Here is a 24,361-nt window from a genome sequence, read left to right on the forward strand (position 1 = left end):
GGTTTTGCAAATGTGCAGAAGGAATGAACAGAGCGCCATGAATACAATGGTTTTGGTATAGTCTAAGGCTCACCACCGTTACTCGTTGCGTCCTATGTTAGGCACAAAATACAGAAATGCCATGTCCTGTGCCTGGGACTTCCAGATATTCCAATACGGAATCCCTCCATGAGCGTGTGGTGAGGGCGCCACGCCGCGGTCAGGCTGGGCAGCTGAAGCAGAAAGAATCTATCCTCAACTTCTCCCACCAGCCACACAAAAACGGCCTTTCCACTGGAGGACCTCGTATTGTCAGATTTTCTTGTTGTCAGCTAAGTTAATTTGTCCCTATCATTTTCTCAACCGACTGCTTTTCTGGTTGAACCAAATCTTTATTTTAACTTTACAATTCCCCACTGAATGGTTGAAGTATTGAAATCTCTCAAATTACAGTAGCATTCATATAAACATTAATGGTGCGCTTTTAGCAAAATAAGTTGCTGAGCATCTTTGCTTGATCTGCTGAGTAGGTAAATCGATTTTTCTCTGAATCCTTTACAATAATGTCGAATTGTTGTGTTTGATATCTCATTCGATTATGACTATTATAACTTGAAATGTTTGAATACAGCTCAATTCTATTCCATTTATTTAATTATCCTTGAATTGCCCCATAAATATTGTATTTCATGTGACAATTTGTTATAAGAACATAGTTCTTTAATTGACTTCTAATTACATTCCCAGGATAAAGTTAAGCGGGGAATTCTAGGATATGAAGGAACAGCAGTATATGTGTGTAGCTCGGAGGGAGGCTTGCAAATTACGTTATTCTTTTCTTGATGGTAGAGGTCACACGGAAGGAAGTTGCTCCAAAGTAATCTTGGCGCGTTGTTGAAGTAAAAAAATGCACTGGTGATGGAGGAGATGAATAATGGTGGCAGGTGATCCGACCAAGAAAAATGATCTGTCCTGGACACCGTCAAGTTTCTTGTGTATTGTATTGGCAAGTCCACTCAAGTGTTGAGTATTCCACAGCAGGTCTGACTTGAGCCTCGTTAATGGTGGATAGACACTGAAGGGTCAGTATAGTAACTGAAGGTATAACCTTCCCTGCTGTCTATCGGGGTCACGTGATGTTCTTGGAGGCTCTGACCAATGAGCCCGAAGTGCGGTTAATCTTGGGGGTGGGTTTCCTGACGAGAGTCCTGATCCAGCATGTATCACCTGAAAAGCTCTCTGTAATAAAGTTTATCTGTTTCTTGTTGAAACCTGTCCTCTCTATCAAGTCATTACGGTCAGTAGGCGAGCTGTCCTGCTCTTGTAGCCACAATATTTATATGGCCGGTTCTATTAAACTTCTTGTTAATGGCAACCCTCAGAATCGTGGGAATCTTGGCTGTTGAAATGTCACTTGAAGGTTAGAGGGAGGTGCTGGAATTTTCTTGTTGGAGGTCATCATTACCTGCTATCTATATACCTATTAATAATGTCAAAGTTCTTCTATGGGCTGATATATGATGCTTCATTATTGGGAGTTGTGAATGGAACTAACATAGAATCAATAACGAACAGCCCACCTGGCCTTATGACATAGGGAAGGTTATTGATGAAACAGCTAAAGACAATTGGGCTGAAGATGCTTCCTTAAGGACTCCAGCTGGATTGCTAGGGCTACGATAATTGTCTGCCAGCAACCATGACCATTTTTGTTTGCATGAGGTATGACTTCAGCCACTGAAGAGTTTTCTATTTGACCACGATTGACCTTAGACTTGCTAGGGCTCCATGGTGCTCAGCTGTCAAGGACAGTGATTCATCTTTCCTCAAGCATTCTGCACTTGTACCCTTGTGATGAGGTCTGGAGCTGAGTAGTTACTGATGAACCTGACCTGAATGTCAGTGAGTGGATCGTAGATGAGTAGGTGTTAGTTATGACTTCTTCCATCACCTTACAGATGCTGATAGTGGAGAAATTAGATGGGTTAGGTTCATCCTTATTTGTGAATTGGGTCTGCCTGGGCAATCTTCCACATTGTTGAGTTGATGACAGTTTCATACCTGTACGAGACAGTTAGAGCTGGTATGCAGGTTTTAGTGCTACAGTCAGGATTTTATCAGGGTCCACAGCCTAAACTGTGTTGTGTACTTAGCCACCCTTTTAATGTTGCATGAACTAAATTGACTGGGCATTAGCATCTATGTTTGGGATCTAGAGATTTGGGAGGAGGAGAAGTAAGATTGTCCTCTGAGTAATTTTGGCTGAAAACACTTGCAAAATCTTCAACGTTATCTTCTGCAAGGACATGCTGAGTTTAACCATGGTTAAGAATGAGGATGTTCGTGAAGCTTCCTCCTCCCAGTAGTTTCTTCACTGACCACCATCATTCTCAACTTAATGCAATGAGATGAGAGAACTTTACTGTAATCTATTCTTTGAGGAATCACTTAATACTGTCTAAAATATTTGCTGCTTGGCATAGAATTGACTTTATGTTGTCTGACATACTGTATCTCATTCCAAGATGCATCTAAAGTCACCATTGAAGATTGTTCTCTTGGCATGATGCTGAAGTGAAGAATGAGATAATGGAACTTCACAGTACACCATTCTGTAGCTATTGATGGTCCATAGCATGTCGTGCATACCTAGTTTTGGGCTGCAGGATCTATCCTTAGTCCATTCCACATAGCACACTGGTAATATCACACTACGTGATGCAGAATGTCCACAGCATAGAGATGAAACTTCAAGTTCACAAGGTCTGTGCAGTGAACTGTGTACTATAATAGACCTATGTGTCTGCAGTTGATAGGCTGGTTAGGATGAGGTCAAGTAAGTCACTCCTTTGTGTTGGTTCCCTCACCATATGATGCAAGATCAGTCTGGTAGTTATATCCTTCAGGATTGAGTCAGTGGTATACGGCTGAACCTCCTTGGCTGTTGACACTAAAGTTCTCTATTCTCTGCCAATGCTTCTCTCAGTACTTCTTCCAAGTGATACTCAGCTGGGTGGAATATTGATTTGCCAGTTGAGGAAGCATAGTAGGAGATAATCAGCAGGAAGTTTCTTTGAACCCTTCGACCTGAAGCCAGGAAACTTTATGGTGTTTGGAATCAATGCTGATGATGCCCAGGGACATTCCAACCTGACAATATACTGTTGAGTACTTTTTTGTTCTAATTAGTCTCATTACTTTAAATATCAGAGTATACACACATGCAGTGGTAACAACGCAGGGTCAAGTCTTTATTAATTTATCACATTTCACAATTCAAGTATGAGTGTTCAGGTCTTTATTGAGACATTATACTACACAATTCCAGATTGAGTGCTCCAGTGATTATACACAATTCTATCTATCTAACTCACACTTCTGTACAACTTGTAGCTTTAATGTCTAAATTTCATCCATACTATTGAATCATGATACATCAAAGTTACATAAAAATGAGAACAAAATAACAACATGGAGCTAGCAATATGTAGTTGACCTTTCTCAATCTCTACCAATTATCCTGTTGTCATGGTTATATTGCCATCTTAAACTCTTCCAGTCATTTTATTACCATGGTTATATTTCCCTCACAAACCTTTCCCATCATTTCACTGGCATAAAACAGAAGAGACAAAGCTAATATTCCAGACCATCACAGACATGCCTGAGCGACCCTTCCGCAGTCCATGAACTTCCTTGTCTGTGGAGGTAGCCTTGTCTTAGGCCTGCTTATATAATACATTCCATGCTCAGCAGAAAGCTGGTTTAACAACTCAAGTGTCAGCCTAACCCAGGACATTAAAGGTACTCAGATAGTATGAACTCTTGTTCCCACATATACCAATGTGACCCCACGGATAGTGGTCTATGCTGATAGGGCATACTAGGTATGGTGATAGAGAACAAAAGCAAAATACTGCAGATGCTGGAAATCTAAAATATAAACAGAAAATGCTGGAAATGCTCAGCAGGTCTGGCGGCATCTGTGGAGAAAGAAACAGAGTTAATGTCTCAGGTGGATGACCTTTCAAGAGAATTGTGAAGTTGGAAATGTAATAGATTTTAAGACGTGAAAAGGAGACGGTGGGAAAAAGAATAAAAGGGATAGGATGAAGGGGAGGAGAGATTAAATAACAAAAGCAAAAAAGAGACAGAGAAACAAGAGAATAAAACCAAGCAAGTTTCTTGTGGTTTTACTCTCTTATTTTTCCCTTTTGCTTCGGGATGGCAGCTGTGCATTATTCTGCCATTCACACCTCCTCCAGACACACCTTTTGTTTCTTTACTGGTCCCACTACCACTACCTTTGGCCCCACACCACCAACCCTTTTGTCATTTAATCTTTCCTGTCCTTTATCCTATAACAGATCTTCCTGTTTGTTCTTTGTCCCACCATTGCCCTCTTTCACTTGCTTAAAACCTAAAAATTTCTAACTTTCAGTTCTGATGAAAGATCATCAACCTGAAAGGTTAATTCTTTTTCTCCACAGATGCTGTCTGAGTATTTTCCGCATTTAATAGTGATGTAAGAGTTGGGGATATTAGTTAGAGTGATTCTGAGAATGCAAATATATCTTGACCAAGGGAGAATTCTCCCAACTGAGGCATGAATACCCAAACATTAGTGAGGAAGACCTTTTGGCTCACCTGGACGGAGATTGCCTAAGTTCGATCCAGATAAGTTGTCTATGACATTGCGAGAGGTCTGTATCCCTTGTTTAATTTCCACGTTATTGAACTTTTGTCGCAAAATTATCCTATTTTTCATAAATGTATTATAGGATATTGTAAGGTAGGCTTATGGGTGTGTGTGTGTGTATGTGTGTGGCTGATTTAATTGAATTAGAGTCGGATAGATTGCAAGATTGAAATGATCAAAAGAGTTAGATGTAAAAAGGGTATTTGATATGCTAATGAGTGAGCTAAGGTAAAGTCAGTAGATAGGGTGCAAATGAAATTTGCATTTTTAGATAAGGGGAAAATTTGTTGGATTTTCAAAGAAACATGATAAAGTTTTACAACTGACAGGATAAATAGGGCAAGGTTATTATGTTGATTTTTCCCAAAAGTGCTGACCATAATGGTAACATGAAAGATTTTTATATTATGGGAAAAGTAAATTTCAAAGACATATGGGAACAATGGGATTAAAGAGAGAGAAATATATTTAAAGAAGGATGGAAGGCTGTGAGGGGGGTGTGGCCATGTAAGATCTAAAAGAAACAGACTCAAGGAAAACAGCCTCTAGCTCCTTTTCAGAAGTCTGCTGTTCTAGTAACCAAAGTTGTGTAAAAAGCCTTTGGAATTCCACTGTCAACTAGGTGCCTGTGGTAACCTTGGAGAATTGCCCATCAAAATTTAAAATCTATTTTTGGACTGTTGCCTTAAAAAGATGGTGTGTAGTTGAGAGTTAAGTTAATTAAGAATTTTGGGATGGTGTAACATTAAGTAATGGTGTAACTGTAATCTTGTGTATGTGTTTTAATTTGTTTCTTTTGTTAATAATTATTTTAATTTAATTTTTAAGATCTCTAAAGGTGTCAGTGGACTCATCACTACTGAATTCAGTGCACAAATCTTCTTGTAATAAATACAAATTGCAAAACCGTTGTGATATCATGGCCAAGTTTCCCTTGTGGATTTGGTCAGCCTGACAAATAACACCTGCCATATCATAACATGCTGTAGTGATTGTTTATAATTGACTGGCTTGCTCACTATTCCAGGATCATCCTAGAATGCAAAGATAACACCTGGCTTCTTTTCTCTACTGCAAAGCATCTTCTTAAACCCATCTCCCCATCTCTTCCCACCTCACCTCCAACAACAAATGCAAGAAGTTCATGGACTCCTTTGTCATCAAGATTGAGACCATCCAATGAGCCGCTTCCCTCCCTTCCCCTAACCCACTGGGCCAAACTCTTCTCTAAAGAACCCCCTGCCTGCCTCGTGAACTTGTATCTTTCTCTAGTTTCTCTCTTATCTCCTCTCAGGCCCTCTCTGAGCTCATCTTGTCCATGAGACCCACCTCCCTGCTCTTTTGACCCTATTCCCACTAATCACCACCCTACTCCTCTCCTGGTTCCCCTATGGGCTCATATTGTTAATGAATTGCTATCCTCAGGTACTGTCCCTTTCTCCTTTAAACCTACTGTCATCACCCATCTCCTCAAAACACCAACCCTTGAACCCACTGTCTTTGCAAACCATCATTCCATCACCTCACTTTCTCTACTCTATAAGTACACGAAACAGGCTGTCGCCTCCCAAATCCATGTCCAATTTTTCTGGAACTCTATTTTTGAATTCCTCCAATCAGGTCACAGTACCAATACGACTCTTATCAAGATCACAATTGACATCCTATGTGACAGTAACAAAAATAAACCACCCTTTCTGAACTTGTCTGTAGCCTTTGACACAGCTGACCGCACCATCTTCCTACAATGTCTTTCTATCATTGCCCAACTGGGTGGGACTACACTTGCCTGGTTCCATTCTTGTTTATCTAATATTAATTAGAAGATCACCTGTAATAGCTTCTCCTCCTGCTCCAGCACCATTATGTCTGATTTCCCCAAAGAATCTTTCTTTTGCCCCCTATTATTTCTCACCTACATGCTGCTCCTTGGCGAAAACACATCAGTTTCCACATGCTCGCTGACGACACCCATTCCTACCTCATCACCACCTCTCTCAACTCTTCCACCTTCTCTAAATTGTCAAACTACTTGTCTGACATCCAGTACTGGATGAGCCAAAATTTCCTCCAACTAAAAACCATGGTCTTTGCCTCAAACTCCACTCCCTAGTCACTGATTCCATCTTTCTCCTTGGCATCTGTCTGAGGCTGATCCTGATTATTTGCAACCTTGGTGTGATAGCTGACCCTGACCACAAAACACTAAAACTGCCTATTTCCACCTCCATAACATCACTTGACTCTGTCCCTACCTCAATATATCTGCTGCTGAAACCCTCATCCATGTCTTTTTTTACCTTTCTGCTTAAATATTTCAAGGCACACCTGGATGATTCCCCACATTCTATCCTTTGTAAACCTGACATCATCCAAACCTGCAGTAAGACCTGTTCACCCGCCACCAATGTGCTCACTGACCGACTTTGGCTTTTGGTTAAGCAACACCTTGATTTTAAAATTCTCATCCTTGTTTTCAAATCTGCCCATGACCTTGCCCCTCCCTACCTCTGTAATTTCCTCCAGTCATTTGTCCAGGTATCTGCACTTCTTTAATTCTGGCTTCTTCAGCATCCTGATTTTAATTGCTCCGACACTGGTAGCCATGCCTTCAGCTCCCTGGGCCCTAAGCTCTGGAATTCCCTCCCTAAGCTTCTCCAACTGTCTCCCTAGCTACCCTTATTTAAAAAAACTCTTTAAAACCTACCTCTTTGAGCCTAATTATCTGCCCTCATATCTCCTTTTGTGTTTTTTTTGCCACATTTTGTATTTTTAATGCTCCTATGAAGTGCCTTGAGACATTTTATGCAAAAATATGCTATATAAATACAAATTGTTGCTGTTTGTTGTTAGATATACCATATCATAGGGCATTAAAAATCAACCATTTAACATGGGACTGGAATCACATGTAAACCAGAGTAAGTAGGGGTGGCAGCCTCCCTTCCCTGAAGAACATTAAAGAATAAGCTGGGCTTTAGTTATGTTGCAGGAATTTTCTTTTGGTGTGTATGTGTTATGTACATCTCCTAATTTATCTGAATGCTTTCATACCTATTCCTTTATTTCTATATCCTGCTTTTTAAAACCTTTTTATGTTGCAAGATTACACCAAATACGCAGGTAGTCAGAGTTGGATTGTCATAAAGATGGTGACTGGAAACATATATGAGTGAGAAAATGTAGGGACATGGATGGAAAGTCACACTGGGACAGATTGAAGAACGAGGATCAGCAAGTAGACAGCAAAGGTCAGAAGAGGCGAAGCCCTTGAATGAGCACTAAACAGGTCCTAGAAGTATTTGTGGGTTCTGTGGGGTAATCCTAACAGGCAGGAGCAGGTGAAATGACAGTTTTACACCCTGCCTAATATTCCTCCCTATTGACCTCAAAGGAGGGTAAAATCGAGCACTGTATAAACCAGCATTCCACTTTATCCAATCACTTTCCCAATGGGAGGGTGAAATTAAATGTTTCCCTGAAGACCTCCACAAGCAGGACCTGCAAACTTGTTTAATTAAATGCTACCATTCTCCTCCATGTTCTTACTGATGTGATGAACATCTTAATCACAGAAAATGATCCATCTTTGAGGACTAAGAACATTCTGGAAGAATTTGTATTTTAAAAGACACTGTTCCTTAAATGGTTAATGCAAGAACTCTGTTTTTCTTGGAAGCGGCATCCATTTCCAAGAAAAGGCAATTAAGCAGAAGACAACCAGGCAAAGAAGGCAACCTCTTGACCCTGATGGACTGTGTTCAAAAGGGGTCACATGGTAGTTTATGGCTCTGGGGGAAAAAAATGCCTGGAACTGTGTTTAAAAGTTGGTTTTGGTTTTGCTTTGAGAAGAAGGACCAACTGCTTGTGAAGGAAGACAGCAGCCTTTGTGCAGTCCAAAGCCAGTCCACAGCCAGAAGTAAATATAAGCTGTTGCTAAGTTGCTCTATGCGCTGGAACTGAGTACCTGCAAGTGTTCCTCGAGTCTGCCTGAAAAGCAGTGCAAGAATCATCAACTGTTTCGCAGATCAGTGCTGAGACCAACCGCATAACCCTGATGCCATTTCAAGGACTCCATCATCTGTCCTTTTCCCTGGAACCATTAACTTTTAACCTTTGGCAGAATTCCTCTATTTTTGGTATGTGTGTTGTGTATGTGTGTGTGTGACTTAGGGTACGTTGAAGAGTAATCTGTTTTCTTTCAGATTCCATACTGGGTGTTAATAAGCTTTGTCTTTCTATTTGACAAGACTGGTTTTGTAATAAACTAATATGTTTGCTGTTTATTGAAAGAAGCCTGATTAAAGTCTCTTTTTTTCTGGGTAATAGTGGTGAAGGTAAACGTTTTGGTGAGTGAATCAAACTTTTAAACTAATGGTGCCACCTGTGGAGCAGTAGGACTAGTCAAACTGCACACTCCTCCCATCCAAGTCATAACACTGATGACATTACTCCCCATCTTCAGAATAACAGCCTTAAGAGCGATCAGCAAACTTTCAAGATGGTACTGGTACTGAACAGTGATGTGCTCCAATTGTATTTACATGTTGCACTCCTTAGCACCACAATTTAATCTAACTGACTAAATTTCACAGGTAAAGTTAGCTTGCTGTATTAAATGTATGTGCGTGATGCCCAAAATACTGGCCCCTGTATCTTTATTTTTCTAAATTACTGTACAGATTTTCATAAGCTTTTTGTTCATATTGATTCTTTCATTTGTTCATGTGAGGACGTATATATTTGTTGACCCATTTCATTGCTGTCTGTGTCGCATTACTGCTGCAAAGTGGCTTTGCCTACAAAACAGTCACTGTACTTCAAGGCACTATGAGGCCTTTTGACCATGTTATGAATCACTATATGAATGAAAGTTTAAAAAAGAATTACAGGTAACCGTGACACCATTATGTAAAATAGCACCTAGACCAGGGGACTGAAACCTGCAGCTCATTAAGAACTCTTGTGCATCTCCCAACCTTGAACGATTATTCATTTTGATGGCAATTAAACTTTTTATTGACATTGAATGACACTTTCTCAATAATACAATCAGTAACTTTTTTGTAATAATTTTTAAAATGTTGTTGAAATGTGTCACTGTCCTGTTTTTCATTATTAGTATTTGAGTAACAGCAATGTAGCTCCTAACATAGTGCATTTTGACTGAATTTTAAAGTTTCCCTTCTTGTAATTAAGATTCCTGACCTAGACCATGAAATCAAAAATATTTAGAAACATTAGCAATTACTCAGGTCATCAGCATCTTAACAAGGTTGACATTTCAGGTGTAATCCTTAGTTGGAACTCGTCCAAATTGACAGTAACAGTACCTCAAATTTTGCCCATTCCAGTTGGACACATCACCGGACCTGCTGTCTCCAACTGCCTTGGCCCCTGCCCCAGCATTGGCCGTTGGACATGTTCAACCTAACACTTAAAACCTTCTGTTTTTCTCCATCTACAGTATTTTTATGAGTAACAAACAAAAGCGCTCGCAACGAAAATGAAAACAAAGGCAACTTTTTAATGTCCCTATAATTTTGTTTGCAGCAATGTCTGGGGACTCCAGCACAATCCTCGAGAGAGCCCTAAATACTTCTACAGATTTAAAGTGGTAAGGCACCTACCCTGAAAGCAGCAACCAGATGCTTCAGCGCCTCATGCACTGACTCTCAAATTGCGTTTCAAGACAACGTCCTTCTGAGTGACGTGAGGAGGAAGGGGCGGGTCTTCTCGTGACGGAAAACCGTTCTCATTCAGACCGGCGGCCCCGACCCAGGGACAGCGGGTGCTTTTGTGGGGATATCCGTTTCTTGTGAATGGAACCAAGTGCAGCCGAGTAAGGGAATTGTTACTTTGAATCGCTACTATTGTAGAAGTCGTTTGGCGCCACCCCGGGCTTGCGCGTGTTTTGGAGTATTTCCTGGGGAAGGAACCAGGCGCTGAATGAGTCTAGAGACTGAGGTTCTGCCTAAAATCTGAATAAAAACTAGGCGGAGAAGGAGAAAGGAAAGTAGTTGTGTTAGTCAGCTGGTTAATGCCGCCCAGTCCCAGAGGGCGGATGTTAGTAGTGAAGTCTTGTTAAAATTGTATGGACTTTTTCCCAAGTGGAAATGTACAGTTATACTGCGCAATTGGTCAGAGTCGCTGCTGTTAGGACCAGAGTTATTGCTCTAATATAGCTATGCATCAGTTGGCGTGGGAAGTTGTCTGGCTGCGTCTATGGAGAATGTCCCAGTCTCAGCAATTTTTTTGATGTTTAAGATGGTGCATCTACACAAACACTTGTTGCAGAAGGCCCGTTTTTACACCATTAGAGCCGAGCAATTTTAATCCAAGCTTCACACCACACTGCCTCTCTAGCCTGGAGATCTGACACTGCATAGATCCCGGACAAATGATTTCTTTGTAGACCACAGCGTCAAAGGGCAATTTAGTTTCCCCTGTATTAAGTCTGCTGACTTTGCATAAAATCAAACCCAGGGGAAAATAAATTCAAACCTGTTTTACACAGCTTAGCTACTCACTGGATAAACTGATAATTGGGGCTATAAAGCACAGCTTTATATTTACTGTGCACTATTTAATTTTCATGATGTATACTGTCATCCAGATAGAATAAAAATTCTTTTGATAGCTATAAGTGAAGCTAAGTTTGCACTGAAGACTGAGACTATTGGAATGTCTTGGCACAAGACAGTACAATAGAAATGAATAAATCCCAGAACACTTATACAAGATTAGTATATGTTGTAAAATAATGTGCAGAATGATTTTCCAAAATAGACTTCATAAAAGTAATAGTTAGTACATTTTTGCTCGGCAAAATAAATGTTGATTAGATATTTCCTCTTCCACCAGGGTTACGTTATCATGGAACCTGGCAGCTGCCAGCTTCAAAGTGCTTTGAAGCGCTCATCACAGCTTGGGCGGGAAGTTTTGGAACGTGCTCAGAAGAGGAGAGTACATTGGTCCATGGATGATATGTCATGTGGTGGAGAAAGGGAAAGAGAAGAATCTTCAGTTCAGAAAGATGAGGTAAAAGTGCAAACTGAAACGTGCCAAATGACAAAGACCTCTGTTCCATGTGGTGAGATATTAACCCATGATGAAGTAAGTGAAATAACATCTTCAGTAGGGGAAGCTGAAGTTGTAACACAGGAGAAAATACAGGAAATGTCATCTTCAACAGATGAGATGAAAGTACAAGATAAAATAAGTGCAACAACACTGTGTTCAACAGCAGGAGATGAGAGATTAGCAGAAGATAGAGTGTGCAGGACAGCAGTATCTTCACCAACAAAAAATGAGAAGGCACACAATGGAACATGCTGTATAACAGGTCCTTCACTAGTGAGAGATAAGGTGACAGGACAAGATAGAACGTGCAGAATAACAGCACCTTCAACAACAAGGGATAAGGTGATAACATGGGATGGAGCCTGTGGATCAGCAGCACATTCAGTGAGAAATAAGGTTGTGGCAAATTCAATTTGTTTTGTTTTCCTAGAGACTGTTCAGAGTACCAATAATTTATGTTCATAAAAAACCTGTTATAGTAGTAGAAATTGGTAAATTCTGAAATGAATATAATGATTGAAAATGCCCGGGATACCCACAGACCATTGTTAATCAGATAATGCCTTTTATACTTCCATCATGTTGCTGTATATCAAGAAAGCAATGTATAGTAAAGCACTGGAATTAAAGAACAATAAAATTTTGATAACTATTGAAATTTAAAATTGAAATTTTAAAAATCATTACATTGAAATGACAACAAGGATATGGATCAGTTGATCCAAAGTGTTTGCGTTAATGTAAACATTCATATGAACAGTAGCCCTAAACCTTTGTGCCCACATCATCTCCACATCTGTTATTGCCCTTCAACTATCTATCTAATCTTTAAAGTTAATATTAGGGAGACAGTGGCATAGTATTAATGGCACTGGACTAGAAATCCAGAAACCCTATGTGCCCATTCAGCTAGTTTATTAATCTCTTTCTGTATTAACCATACCAGCTAATGCTCTGGGAACATGGGTTGAAATCCCACCATGGCAGCTGGTGGAATTTGAATTCAGTTAGTAAATCTGGAATATAAAGCTAGTATCCATGGTGGTGACCATGAAACTATCATTGATTGCCGTAAAAACCCATCTGGTTCACTAATGTCCGTTAGGGAAGGAAATCTGTCATCCTTACCTGGTCTGGCCTACGTGTGACTCCAGATCCACACCAATGTGGTTGAACCTTAGCTGCCCTCTGAAATGACCTAGCAAGGTCAGTTCAAGGCAGTTAGGGATGGGCAATGTCCAGTGTTGTCCACATCCCATGAAAGCGTAAAGACAAAAAGTGTTCTCTGCTTCAATCACTAATTCTGGTGGTGCATTCTATGGCCTCTCAACCCTCTACAAATAAGTATTTCCTGCCCTCTGCCCTATCTCACTTTTAAACTTGTATCTATGCTCATTCTGGACACCTCAACCACTAGAAATGGTTTGTTTCTATGTATTCTGTCTCATCCAGAATAGATAGCAAGCTGACTAGGAAATGGAGATTTGAGGTTAAAGGTAGCTATTGAGACTGGCAAGAGGTGGGAAATAGGATTGGTTTTAGGAAACAACTGTTCACTACTTACATAAATAACATGGATTCAGGAATTAGATGTACAATTAAAGCATTTGTGGGTGACACTAAATTGAGGGGTATGGTTAAGTCAGAAAGATACTAATAAACTAATAAACATAGTTGGCAAATGAATGTCAATATGGATAAGGGTGGCATGGTTCATTTTTATACGAATAAGGAGGGCACTTACTCCTTGGGAATAAATGTTTAAATGGAGTACAGGAACAGAGGGATTTGGGGGTACTGATACAAAAATCATTAAAAGTAGCTGTGCAGATTAATATGGGTGTTAAAAAAACATTGGGTTCATTTCTAGATGGATAGAATTGAAAACCAGCAAAACTATTTTAAATTTGTGTAGAACTTTAGTTCAACTACAGTTGGAGTCCTGTGGACAATTCTGGTCTCCATAATACAAAATGCCTAGAAACATTGGAGAAGGTGTAAAACAAAATTTACTAGAATGATGCCAGAACTGAGAAGTTATTCCTCATCAGGAAATGTTGAACAGGCAAAGGCTTTTCTCTAGAAAAAAAGACTGAAGGGTGATTGGTAGAGTTCTTTAAGATTATGGAAGTGTTTAATCGGAAAGACGGAGAGAAGGTGTTTCCATTTGCGGGGGTGGGGTGTGGGGAACAGAACTAGGAGCCATAAATATAAGACAGTCAATAATAAATCCAAAAGGAAATTCAGGAAAAGCTTCATTAACCAGAGATTGGTTAGAATGTGAAATTCACTACAACAAGGACTAGTTGAGACGACTAGCATAGATGTGTTTGAGGAGAAATCTAGATAAATACATAAGGAAGAAAGGAATAGAAGGATATGTAGACAGACTTAGATGAAGAGTGGGAGGAGGCTCTTATGGAACATAAATACCGGCATGGACCTGTGTTATTCTTAAATGATCCACAATCTCTTCTATCTTAACAAAAACAACACAATTTTCAAGTCTTTCTTCAGATTTTCATACATGTATAGAATCTGCAGCACAGAAACAGGCCACTCGGCCCAACTAGTTTATGTCAGTGTTTATAGTCCCCATTGATCTGTCTCCCACTCTGATTGCCTCTTCCCACCTGGTCCTATATTACTCTATTCCTTTCTCATGTCTGCATGAGAATCTCCCCTTAAATGTGTCAATACAATCTGCTCCAATCACTGTGTGGCAGTGTATTCCACCTTCACACCGTTCTCCATCTAAAGTATTCCTCCCAATTTCTTTCTTTGATCTGTTAATGGCTGTTTCCTATTTGTGACCGCTTGTTCTGGACCAACCCATAAGTGGAAACCTTCCTCTATTTACATACTACTGAATGCCTTCATAAATTCTAAATGCCTCTTTTCAAATCTCTTAATCTCTCTCTTCCAGCCGAGAGTGTCCTGGCCTGCTCAATCTATCCTAATAATTCTCTTAATTCTGGAAATATTGTAAATCCTTTTTTTATTTTCTCTAGTGCTTTAATTTTTTTTGTAGTGCGGAGAACTTCTTGTAGTATGCACACAATACCCTTTGTGGTCTAACCATGATTCGATATAAATTTAGTATGACCTCCCTGTTTTGTATTCTACTCCACTAGAAGTGAATTCAGTGCTCTTTATGGCCTTAGCAACTTGTGTTGCTCCTTTTGTATTTCCTTTATACAGATAGCATTCTAGTGAATCTGTACTGTACCCTCACTATTACCTCATATAACATGGAGCCCAAAACTACATAGAACTGTAGACTAAGTTAGGCTACATCTCAACTTACACTTTTGACATAAAACCCATTAGCTTTCTAATGGCCTTATTCAGCTGAGCTGCAACTCTTGTGAAGCATCTTGGGATGTTCTACTTCGTCAACCCCCAAATACCTCTGCTGTTTGCTATTACCTAGTCTCTTTTCTATCAAAATGAACCACCTCATACTTATTGATATTAAATTCCATTTTTGACACAATATCTTATCAGTATCCACTTGCAACTAAGTTGGTTCTCAGAATTATTCATCGTGCTTCCTGTTTTAGTATCATCTCACTCATAAGTTGCTCTCCTACCAATTACAGCATCATTTACTTGACAGTGATTGCAACTTCATGAAGATATTGTATATTATTAATATCACCTTAGCAGTAGGCATAAGCTTATTGTAGTGTTAGCAAGACTGTAGACTGATTTGCTTGTGGCAACTAGAACCCCAGTGTGACTCTGATTATGTCTCTTTGTCAGGGTAAAGCAGAGTGGACTGACATCAATGAAGCTTTTGCTTCACTTCTGCAATGTATGGCTCACGTCACCAGGCAGTGTAAGGTGAGATATGTAGCTATTAGAATCTGTCCATTGTTTCTCTTCACCAAATTTCCAGATATTTTTACGACCCAAGCAAAATGAGTTTTACGTTGTGGGTACTGTCTGAGCATAATCTCCAAATTACAGGATTATGATCACTCATCAATATAATCAACATACTCAAGTTGCTCTTATAGCACTACAAATATTAGTTCAAATATTCTGTTCCAGAAAGTCGGGCGGTGAAGGATAGAACAGGAGCCTAATCTTCACAAACTTTGTAATTTTTTATTTACAGACACACATTGCAAACAAGAATCTCCAAACCCAAGCACCAGTTTTTATCTGCTCCAAGGAGCACAAGTGTATCCCCAGACACAGCCCACCACCTGCATACAATTAAACAGTCAATTACTATACAATTAATACAAAGGTCATGTCATTTGTGAAGCATCAGGAAGATGTACACATTATAATTATAAGCAATGCAGTTGAACAGATGAGAAAACTTGTATGCTTTCATGGGTTAGTGTCAAAGATAGGAGCTGTGAAGGATACATGAAACAAACTAATGGACTTGTTTCTGCTGCTTTTAAAAATGGAAAGCTAAAAGTATTTAAGTAAAAACAAAAGCAAGAGTTTGAAACAATGGCTATTCTAAATTTTTATAATGATCCAGGTGCTGGAAAATTAGAAAAGTTGATGGAATAAAAGGTACAAATCACAGAGCTAAATTGGTTGAGAATAGTATTAAGAATATCCAGGATACAAAAAATCAATGATGATTTAATAAGGACATGGCTTGGACAAGAATTATTGCTTATACTGTGATCCAAGGAAGAAAGTCATGTTTCAAGAATAGCCCAGGATACAACAGTACATGGAACAAGAAGCTGAGCAAGACAAAGTGCTGGATAGACAATGTCAAGGGTGACTTTTCAAGAGTGACTTGTCTGTCCCTCTCCTTGGCAACCGTCTGAGATTAAGCCAGTCTGTTCAGAACCTTAGTGTCACATTTGACCCCAAGATAAACTGCTACCCTCATTTACATGCCGTCACTAAGACACCTATTTCCACCTCCATAGCATCTTGCCCCATCTCGGCTCATCTGCTGCTGAAACCTTCATTCATGCCTTTGGTACCTCAAGAATCGACTACTCCAATACACTTCTGGTTGGTCCCCCACATTCTACTCTCTGTAAATTTGAGGTCATCCAATACTCTGCTGCCAATGTCTTAAATTGCAGCAAGCCCTGTTCCCCAGCAGCTCTGTGCTTGCTGACCTATATTTGCTCCCAGTCAAGCAATTTTAAAATTCTTATCCTTGTTTTCAAATCCCTCTATGGCCATGGCCTTGCCCTTCCCTATCACTGTAATCATCTCCAGCCCCACAACCCTCTAAGATATCTATGCTCCTCTAATTCTGGCCTCTTATGCATCCTGGTTTTAATTGTTCCACCATTAGTGGCCATGCCTTCATCTGTCGAAACCCTAAGCTCAGGAATTCCCTCCCTATTCTTCTGTTTCTCTACCTCGCTTTCTTCCTTTTAGACACTTCTTTAAACCTACCTCTGTTGACCAAGCTGATATCTCCTTATGTGGCTCAGTATCATACTTTGTTTTATAATGTTCCTGTGAAGCGCCTTGGGACATTTCATTACGTTAAAGCCGCTATAACAATGTAAGTTGTTGTTGAAAAAGATACACAGGAGTGAAGCAACCAGGCTAGTTTGGAACTGGCAACAGTAGAGTGAATTCATTCAGCCCCATCATCAGTGCTGAGCTGATTTTTGGGAATTTAAAAGAATTACTTTATTCCTGGAGTTTAGTCCCAATATTGTTTAAGTGTTAGATTTTAATTATATGTGGGTTGAAATGTAATGTTGCTCACAGATTGTCTGGTGTCTCAAGCACAATTGCAATCCTGACCTGCCCTGTTTTTGTAAGGGTAGCCATGAGTTCAAGTATGCCGTTTGGGCTGGTGCTCTAAATAGTGTGCGGATTAGGTCCTGATGTCAATTAATTTGTTGGAAGATTCTCTAAATTGTCAGCTGCTTGGGTCCCCCTTGTTTTCTCAACAACCTCTTCAGATTATCTGAAGTCAAAAAATTAAGTTTTTTTTCACATTTTTGTTTAACCATTAATCAGTTGCCCTTTGGGCCATTGACATGCCTGATGTTGCTTGGTTAACCTTTCTGTCATCCATTATATAACACAAAGGAGGTGGTTGTGGTTGTTGGCCTCTCCGCCTGAGGACATTGCTGAGCCCAACCATCTTCAGCTACTTCATCAATGATGATTTTTCTGTCACAAGGTCAGAAATGGGGATGTTTGCTGAAGATTGCACAGTGTTCAGTAACATTCATGACTCCCCAAATAGTGAAATAGCATGCAGCCAGATCGGGACAACGTTCAGATAAGTGGCAAGTGACATGCGCAACACAAATGCCAGGTAATGGCCATCCAGTACAAAAGAGAATCTAACGATCCCTTGATGTTCGATGGCATTGTCATCACTGAATATCCTGCATCATCAACATCCTGGGGATTGTCATTGACCAGAAACTTAGCCAGATCAGCCATTTAATACTTTGGCTACAAGAGCAGGTCAGAGGTCAGGAATTCTGTGGTGACTAATTCATTGACTCCTAAAAACCTTTCCACTATCAGCAAGGCACAATTCAGGAGTATGATGGAACGCTCATCACATGCCTAGATGAGTGCAGCTCCAACCATCAAAATCTCGAAACCATCCAGGGCAAAGCAGCCTGTTTGGCACCCCATTTGTCACCTTAAACATTCACTCCCATCACCACAGACACACAGTAGCAGCAGTATGTACTATCTACAAGATGAATTGCAGCAAATCATCAAGGTTCCTTCTACAGCCCCTTCCAAACCATGATCTCTGCCACCTAGTGGGAGCACCACTACCTACAAGTTCCCCTCTAAGCCACACATCATCCAGAACTATAGCACTGTTCCTTCAGTGTCACTGGGTCAAAATCCTGGAACTCACTGCCTAATACCACTGTAGGTGCACCTACACCACATGGATTGTAGCAGTTCAACAAGGTGACTCACCACTACCTGTTCAAGACAATTAGGGATGGGCAACAAATGCTGGCTTTGCCAGCGATGTGCACATCCCATGCAAGAAAAAAAATCTTGAGTATAATAATTACTCTATACCTATCTGAATTACATTGATGTTAAAAACTGATTTTTAATTTGCTTTTTACTAGGAGAAAGGAATATAGAGACTCTACTCTTCCCCCAATGCTTTTTTATAAATCAGTTATACAGTACATTTTGCAATAATGTAAAACCAAAACTGATTCATATTACTTTAGCCATGGATATCATTTGGAAATTAAGTTGGGAGATCTAATATTCACAAATGGTACAGGCCCAGCTCAGAGTCAGGTTTTGTGGTGTAATTGTAGTTGAGGTGAAATTCCTTTTTAAACTGATTATTTAACACTTTTAACATGAGCAAATGACCAGTGTTACTAGAAAACAAGACAGCATTTGACCAACATTTCGGTTGGGGTTAGCTGAGCTCGGAAGTGCAGAGTTTTGCTTTGACTGGTCAGTGATGAAAACCAGCAGTATAAGTCAGCTCTGCTAACATCATATAAGCAGATATTAATCTGAAACTGGTGTCTTGAGTATAACAGCATTGTTAAAATAAACTGAACTACTGGCAAAAAAATACAAGGCATGCAATCCCATGGGTTATGTTCTGTGACTAATTGTGTCATAATGGTGTTGTATGCATCAGGCTGTTTTGTTACAGTTTGGCTATTTCGGATGATATAGATGTAAAAGACTGAATATGATTAGCCTATTGTGATAATTCTATAGTTTTTATCTTGCAGCACTATTATAAGAATATGCCACTGTGTGAAAGGGACAAAATGGAGGAAAACCATATTCAACGATACCACATGCATCCATCAACCACCAAAGCTCCTGTGAGTGAGATCTGGGGTCTAGGTGTAGAAAGGCAGGCGGCTGCAATCATGGAGCAGTTTCAAAGTGATTCCATGCCAGGTTTTAGTTATAATTCTGACAAGAAAGAAGGAGAAAGGAAAAGAAATGCAAAATTTGAAAACTCGAAATAAAAATAGAAAATGCTGGAAATATCCAGCAGCCAATGCTATTTGAAAAAGCAAGAGAGATTCATGTTTCAGTTAAGCTCCCATGAAGTATTCTGCTTGAAACATTAATTTGTCTTTCTTTTTCAGTAGCTGATTGATCTGCTCTGTGTTTTAATATTTCAGTCTTGTTTTGAGTTTGCATTATTAGCTAAATAGTTGACTTAGTTTTACGATTAAGCTGGTTTGACTAGAATATCTGTGACCATATACTTTTTCATTTTCAGGAATTAAATTTCACTTCATGTTTTTTTTAAAAAAAACAGCTGCTTTTGGTTCATCTGAAACTCCAAGTTTTCCTACAGGAATAAAGGTTGACCTATACTGAGCTAAATCCAAAACTGGAGAATTTAAACATAGAAACTTAGAAAATTGACTCTGCAGCTTTTCAAGTGCTAAGTGGCCTCCAAAAGCTTCAACATGGCGGCCATGAAGTACACATTTGCAATGAACTACAGCTGCATCTAATAACACCTCAAAAGTAGGGGAAGCAATTAGCAGGATTGTGTCTGTGACATTATCAACAACATCCTTTTAGCACTAAAGATCATCACAGAGAGTGAGAGTGAAAGGCACCTCCTGATGGTGGAGAGAGAGAAGTTGGATGGGAGAGAGCGCTTTGAAGTTATGCTGTGTGAATATTTTGCTCACGAATGGTTGATGTTTTCATAAGCATTGTCTTTTCCCACTTTTTTAATGGAGGTATTAGCTCATTTCAGTATACAGTTAAATTAGTGCACAAAGCACGCGTATAACAGTGTCTCACAACAGAGTTTCAAGAGCTCAGCTTTCCTGTTGCCAACAATCAGGTTTTTGAATGCCAAGTTTGACATTATCTAATAGTCATTACTTCAAGATATGTCTTCTTAATTTTGCAGTCTTGTAGTTTCCCTGTACTGTGAACCATGGCTTTTCCCCCAGTTTCTCCATTCCAATGTATTTCTAGAAAGGGTTTAGGACTTCTTCCTGGAGATAATGGCTGGGAATTTTCTTGAAGCTGCTCCCTCTCCACCAGCCCAAGCTTTGCCAGAAGTATTGAGAAAACCACATAAATGGGGTTTCTGCCAAAGCTATGGTTGTGAGACAGGAGCAGTCAAAGGAAATTCTTAGCTAATAATTTATAGTCATACAGTGCAGGTGGTAAAACAGGTGTAATGCTGACGAACATAAGCATTTATTTTTGTGAAGTACTTGGTAAATGCACCGGGGAGAGATTCACTGCCTAACAGCAGTTCATTGGTGGTCTGTGCTTTGAGTGGGTCATTAACTTGATGTCACTTCACCCTTGCGCAGATTGTTCTTGGAGCTGGTACAGGCAAAGGGGGAGCTTCTAATTCCTGACTCTACTATTTTGATAGAGTCACCACCACTTTCAATTGGTATCAGGAATCACAATGTTACAAATAAGAGGCCTAATGCCTGTTTAAGGCCCCCAATTCAAGACTGGTTTGCCGAGACAGCCCGTACCAACCGTACACAGGAAAACCAGGCTTAACATGCTGTTCTTACACAGCAGTTGATTTGGCAAAAAATAACAATAAGGCATGCAGCTACAGTAATGGTGAGGTTTTTCTTTAAAATGCAAGCTAATCTAGTAGTGTGATCTGCTCTTAGTGACAATTGCCCCTCTCTTTTTAACAAATAGGTTAAACGCATTGACGAGGTTCATATTCAAGTGGCACCAGGTTCTTATGCAGTGACAGCAAAATCCAGAGTATCTGAGAGAGAGCAGACGCATGTGATACATCTGGGTCCAGATCAGACCATCGATCTTACCTTTAATGTCTGATGTGTATAGAATAAGGTGTTGGAGGGCATGTGGCAACAACCATTAGCCCTGTATTTTTGTACAGGGACTTTTGGAATTTTGAGGTCTATACAATATTTATTTCTCCATGCAGCAATTAAAGACTAAGTGAAACAACCAGTTTTAAAGTGCCGAGCTGCTTAATGCATTTGAATGGAATACAGTTTTAAAATTGAATGTAACTGAATTATGCAGTGTATTTTTGTATTATGTTCTTCATACATGACAATTTTATTTAGTTTTGTTACAGCTCTTGTCCTTATAAACAGATTAATTTTTAATATATTTTATGCAAATTGAGACTAAAAGCCAATATTGGTAGTATTGCACTGTTGTTGTAAATGATGGAACTTTATGGCAGTATATTTTTGGAAATTTCAAAATAAAAGTTCTGACAATAGTCTTTCCTCCTCTCTTTTCACGTGAAGAACCTTTCCGCCTCAAAAGCAAATGCATTGTCTATCATTCTAGTCTGTAAGGGCTCTATTTTATTACTGAAACTTTTGACATTTAACTTTATGTATGTGAAAGAATCACTATGTGGACTCTTGTATGTCAGGGTCAAAATTATAAAGGGTTTTTTATGGGAAAGATGAATTTATAATGAATTGCTCATTATGCAAGGATTAATTAGATAAATGTCACTCAAACAATGGGGAGGACAGATTTTACAACAGCAATAACTTGTATTTATATAGTGCCTTTAAATGCAGAAAAAATGACCCAGGGTGCTTTACAAAGAGATGTATTAAAAATGGATGTTGAGTCAAAGTTAGAGAGATTAGGAATTCTGACCCAAAGCTTGGTTAAAGACATGGAGAAGAAGCTTCTTGATGGAGGAGGACGAGGAGATGGAGGGGTTATACAGAGGTAATGTCAGAGAATGCTATCCAAATAACTAGGGAGGGATACATAAGAGGAGACTAATGGAAAGGTCAGGACTATTGATGGGCTGGAGGAGGTGATAGTCAATGGAGGGATTTAAACACCAGGATGAAAATTTTAAATTTGAGGCATTAGGACACCTGGGGCCCGTGTACCTCAGTGTGGGCAGGGATAATGGATGAGCAGAACTTGGTGTGAGATAGGATACCACGAACAGAGTTTTAGATATACTGAGGCTTATGGAGAATAGAAAGCTGACAAGGAGAGCATTGAGTTTGGAGGTGACAAAGGAGGATTGTGATAGACTTCAAGAGGACATAGACAGGCCAGTGGAATAGGCAGACCATGGCAGGTGAAATTTAATGCGTGGAAGTTTGAAGTGATACATTTGGGTAGGAATAACGAGCAGAGGCAATATAAAGGTTACGGTTCTAAAAGGGATGCACAAATTGGTGAAGGCAATGCCGATTGAGAAAGTGGTTAAAAAGGAATTCAAAATCTTGGGCTTTATAAATAGAGGCATATAGTACAAAAGTAAGGAAGTTATGGTGAACCTTTATAAAACACTGGCTCAGCCTCAACAGGCATATTGTGTCCAATTCTGAGAACTGTATTTTAGAAATGATCTATGAGAATGGTTCCAGGGATGAGAAAATTTAGTAATGTAGATAAATTGAAGAAGCTTGATTGCTTTTCTTAGAGAAGGGAAGGCTGAGAGGAGATTTGATAGAGCTATTCAAAATCATGAGTCTGTACAGAGCAGATAGAGAGAAACAGTTCCCGTTGGCAGTAGGGTCAAAAACCACGGGACACCAATTTAAAGTGATTGGTTCTTTTGCCAATGACAACATGAGGAGAATCTTTGATATGCAGTGAATGGTTAGGATCTGGAATACACTGTCTTGACAGTGTAGTGGCAGCTGATTCAATCATGCCTTTCAAAAGGGAATTGGATAGTCACCTGAAGTGAAAAAAAATATTGCAGGGCTATTGAGAAAGGGCAGGGAAGTGGGAATAAGTGTGAATAATTGATTAATTCTTGTAGTGAGCTAGCAATGACAGCAGGCCAAATGGCCTTCTGTACTGTAACTATTCTATGGGGAGGTTGGGAGTGGGTGCGGGCGGACGTGGACCCGATTACTGCCTGCGATCGAGTCTGTGCCACCATTTTACACAGGTGCGCCAATTAAGGCCCGCCCAGCGTAGTTCACAATTCCCGTGCATAGCAGGTGCGCTCAGGCCACTGGGTCCAATGGCAACCCGGCGGCCTGTTTAAATGAAGGCCTGGCTGCCTTGGAAAGGCTGCTCGCAATGGCTGGGAGAAGGGCTCTGCAGAGGGGCAATGTTGGTGACGCAAGCCTGGGAGGCAGGCCAGGCTGGAGGGTAGGCCAGTGGGCAGTGTACTCCTCGTCTTTCAGACGAGTGCCTAACTGCCCTCCTGGAGGAGGTAGCAGTGCGGCAGGAGGTCCTTCAGAGGGATGGGAGGCAGAGGCCTCCCCACCTGACCAAACGTACATGGGAGGAGATGGCCGAGAGTGTGAGCTCCCATGACGTGGTGCGGCGCACATGGCTCCAGTGCCACAAAAGGTTCAATGATGATCTGCACTCAGGAAGAGTGAGTACCATGTTGCTTCAAGTCACTGAATACAGCTGTCACTCTTTCCCCCAAACCACCACCTCCCCCACCACCACACCTCCCGCCAACTCTGAGTACAGTAACATCATTGAATCCATCACGCATGGATCCCTCATTGGGTATGACAGCAGGGATTGCCCATGCCCAGTTCACTCTAAGAGGGTTGAGTTAGAATGTGTTCTGCATCTGCAGCATATGTGACACTGACACTCAGAGTATAGAATGGCTTTGAAAGTCAAGGGCCTGCATCTAGGCAGAGTGCTGGAACTGCCAAGCTTGTCGAAGTC

General features: G+C 40.2%; 1 protein-coding gene across 3 annotated transcripts; it reads left to right on the forward strand.

The window, feature by feature from the left end:
• The first annotated feature begins 420 nt into the window (after positions 1–420).
• akip1 (A kinase (PRKA) interacting protein 1) lies at positions 421–21,947 on the forward strand. Of its 3 annotated transcripts, none has more exons than XM_041196765.1 (6): positions 421–509; positions 10,232–10,520; positions 11,543–12,157; positions 15,527–15,607; positions 19,454–19,563; positions 21,392–21,947. In XM_041196765.1, the coding sequence occupies exons 3-6, from the start codon at positions 11,555–11,557 to the stop codon at positions 21,444–21,446; spliced, it is 849 nt and encodes a 282-aa protein (XP_041052699.1). In that variant the 5' UTR covers positions 421–509; positions 10,232–10,520; positions 11,543–11,554; the 3' UTR covers positions 21,447–21,947. The 3 variants fall into 3 exon arrangements, with proteins under 3 accessions (XP_041052699.1, XP_041052698.1, XP_041052700.1); XM_041196764.1 differs by having other exon boundaries at positions 19,468–19,563; XM_041196766.1 differs by having other exon boundaries at positions 441–509; positions 11,543–11,719; positions 19,468–19,563.
• The last annotated feature ends 2,414 nt before the right edge of the window (positions 21,948–24,361 follow it).

Source organism: Carcharodon carcharias, chromosome 10 (genome assembly GCF_017639515.1).
Source record: "Carcharodon carcharias isolate sCarCar2 chromosome 10, sCarCar2.pri, whole genome shotgun sequence".
Classification (NCBI taxonomy): domain Eukaryota; kingdom Metazoa; phylum Chordata; class Chondrichthyes; order Lamniformes; family Lamnidae; genus Carcharodon; species Carcharodon carcharias.

What these genes read in the sequence shown, in the direction of transcription:
- akip1 (XM_041196764.1), top strand. Translation starts at nt 11,555, where the DNA reads ATGGAACCTGGCAGCTGCCAGCTTCAAAGTGCTTTGAAGCGCTCATCA. An exon ending in ACGTCACCAGGCAGTGTAAG is followed by an intron (nt 15,608 to 19,467) that starts GTGAGATATGTA and finishes TTTATCTTGCAG; the next exon opens with CACTATTATAAGAATATGCC. An exon ending in CATCAACCACCAAAGCTCCT is followed by an intron (nt 19,564 to 21,391) that starts GTGAGTGAGATC and finishes TTTAACAAATAG; the next exon opens with GTTAAACGCATTGACGAGGT.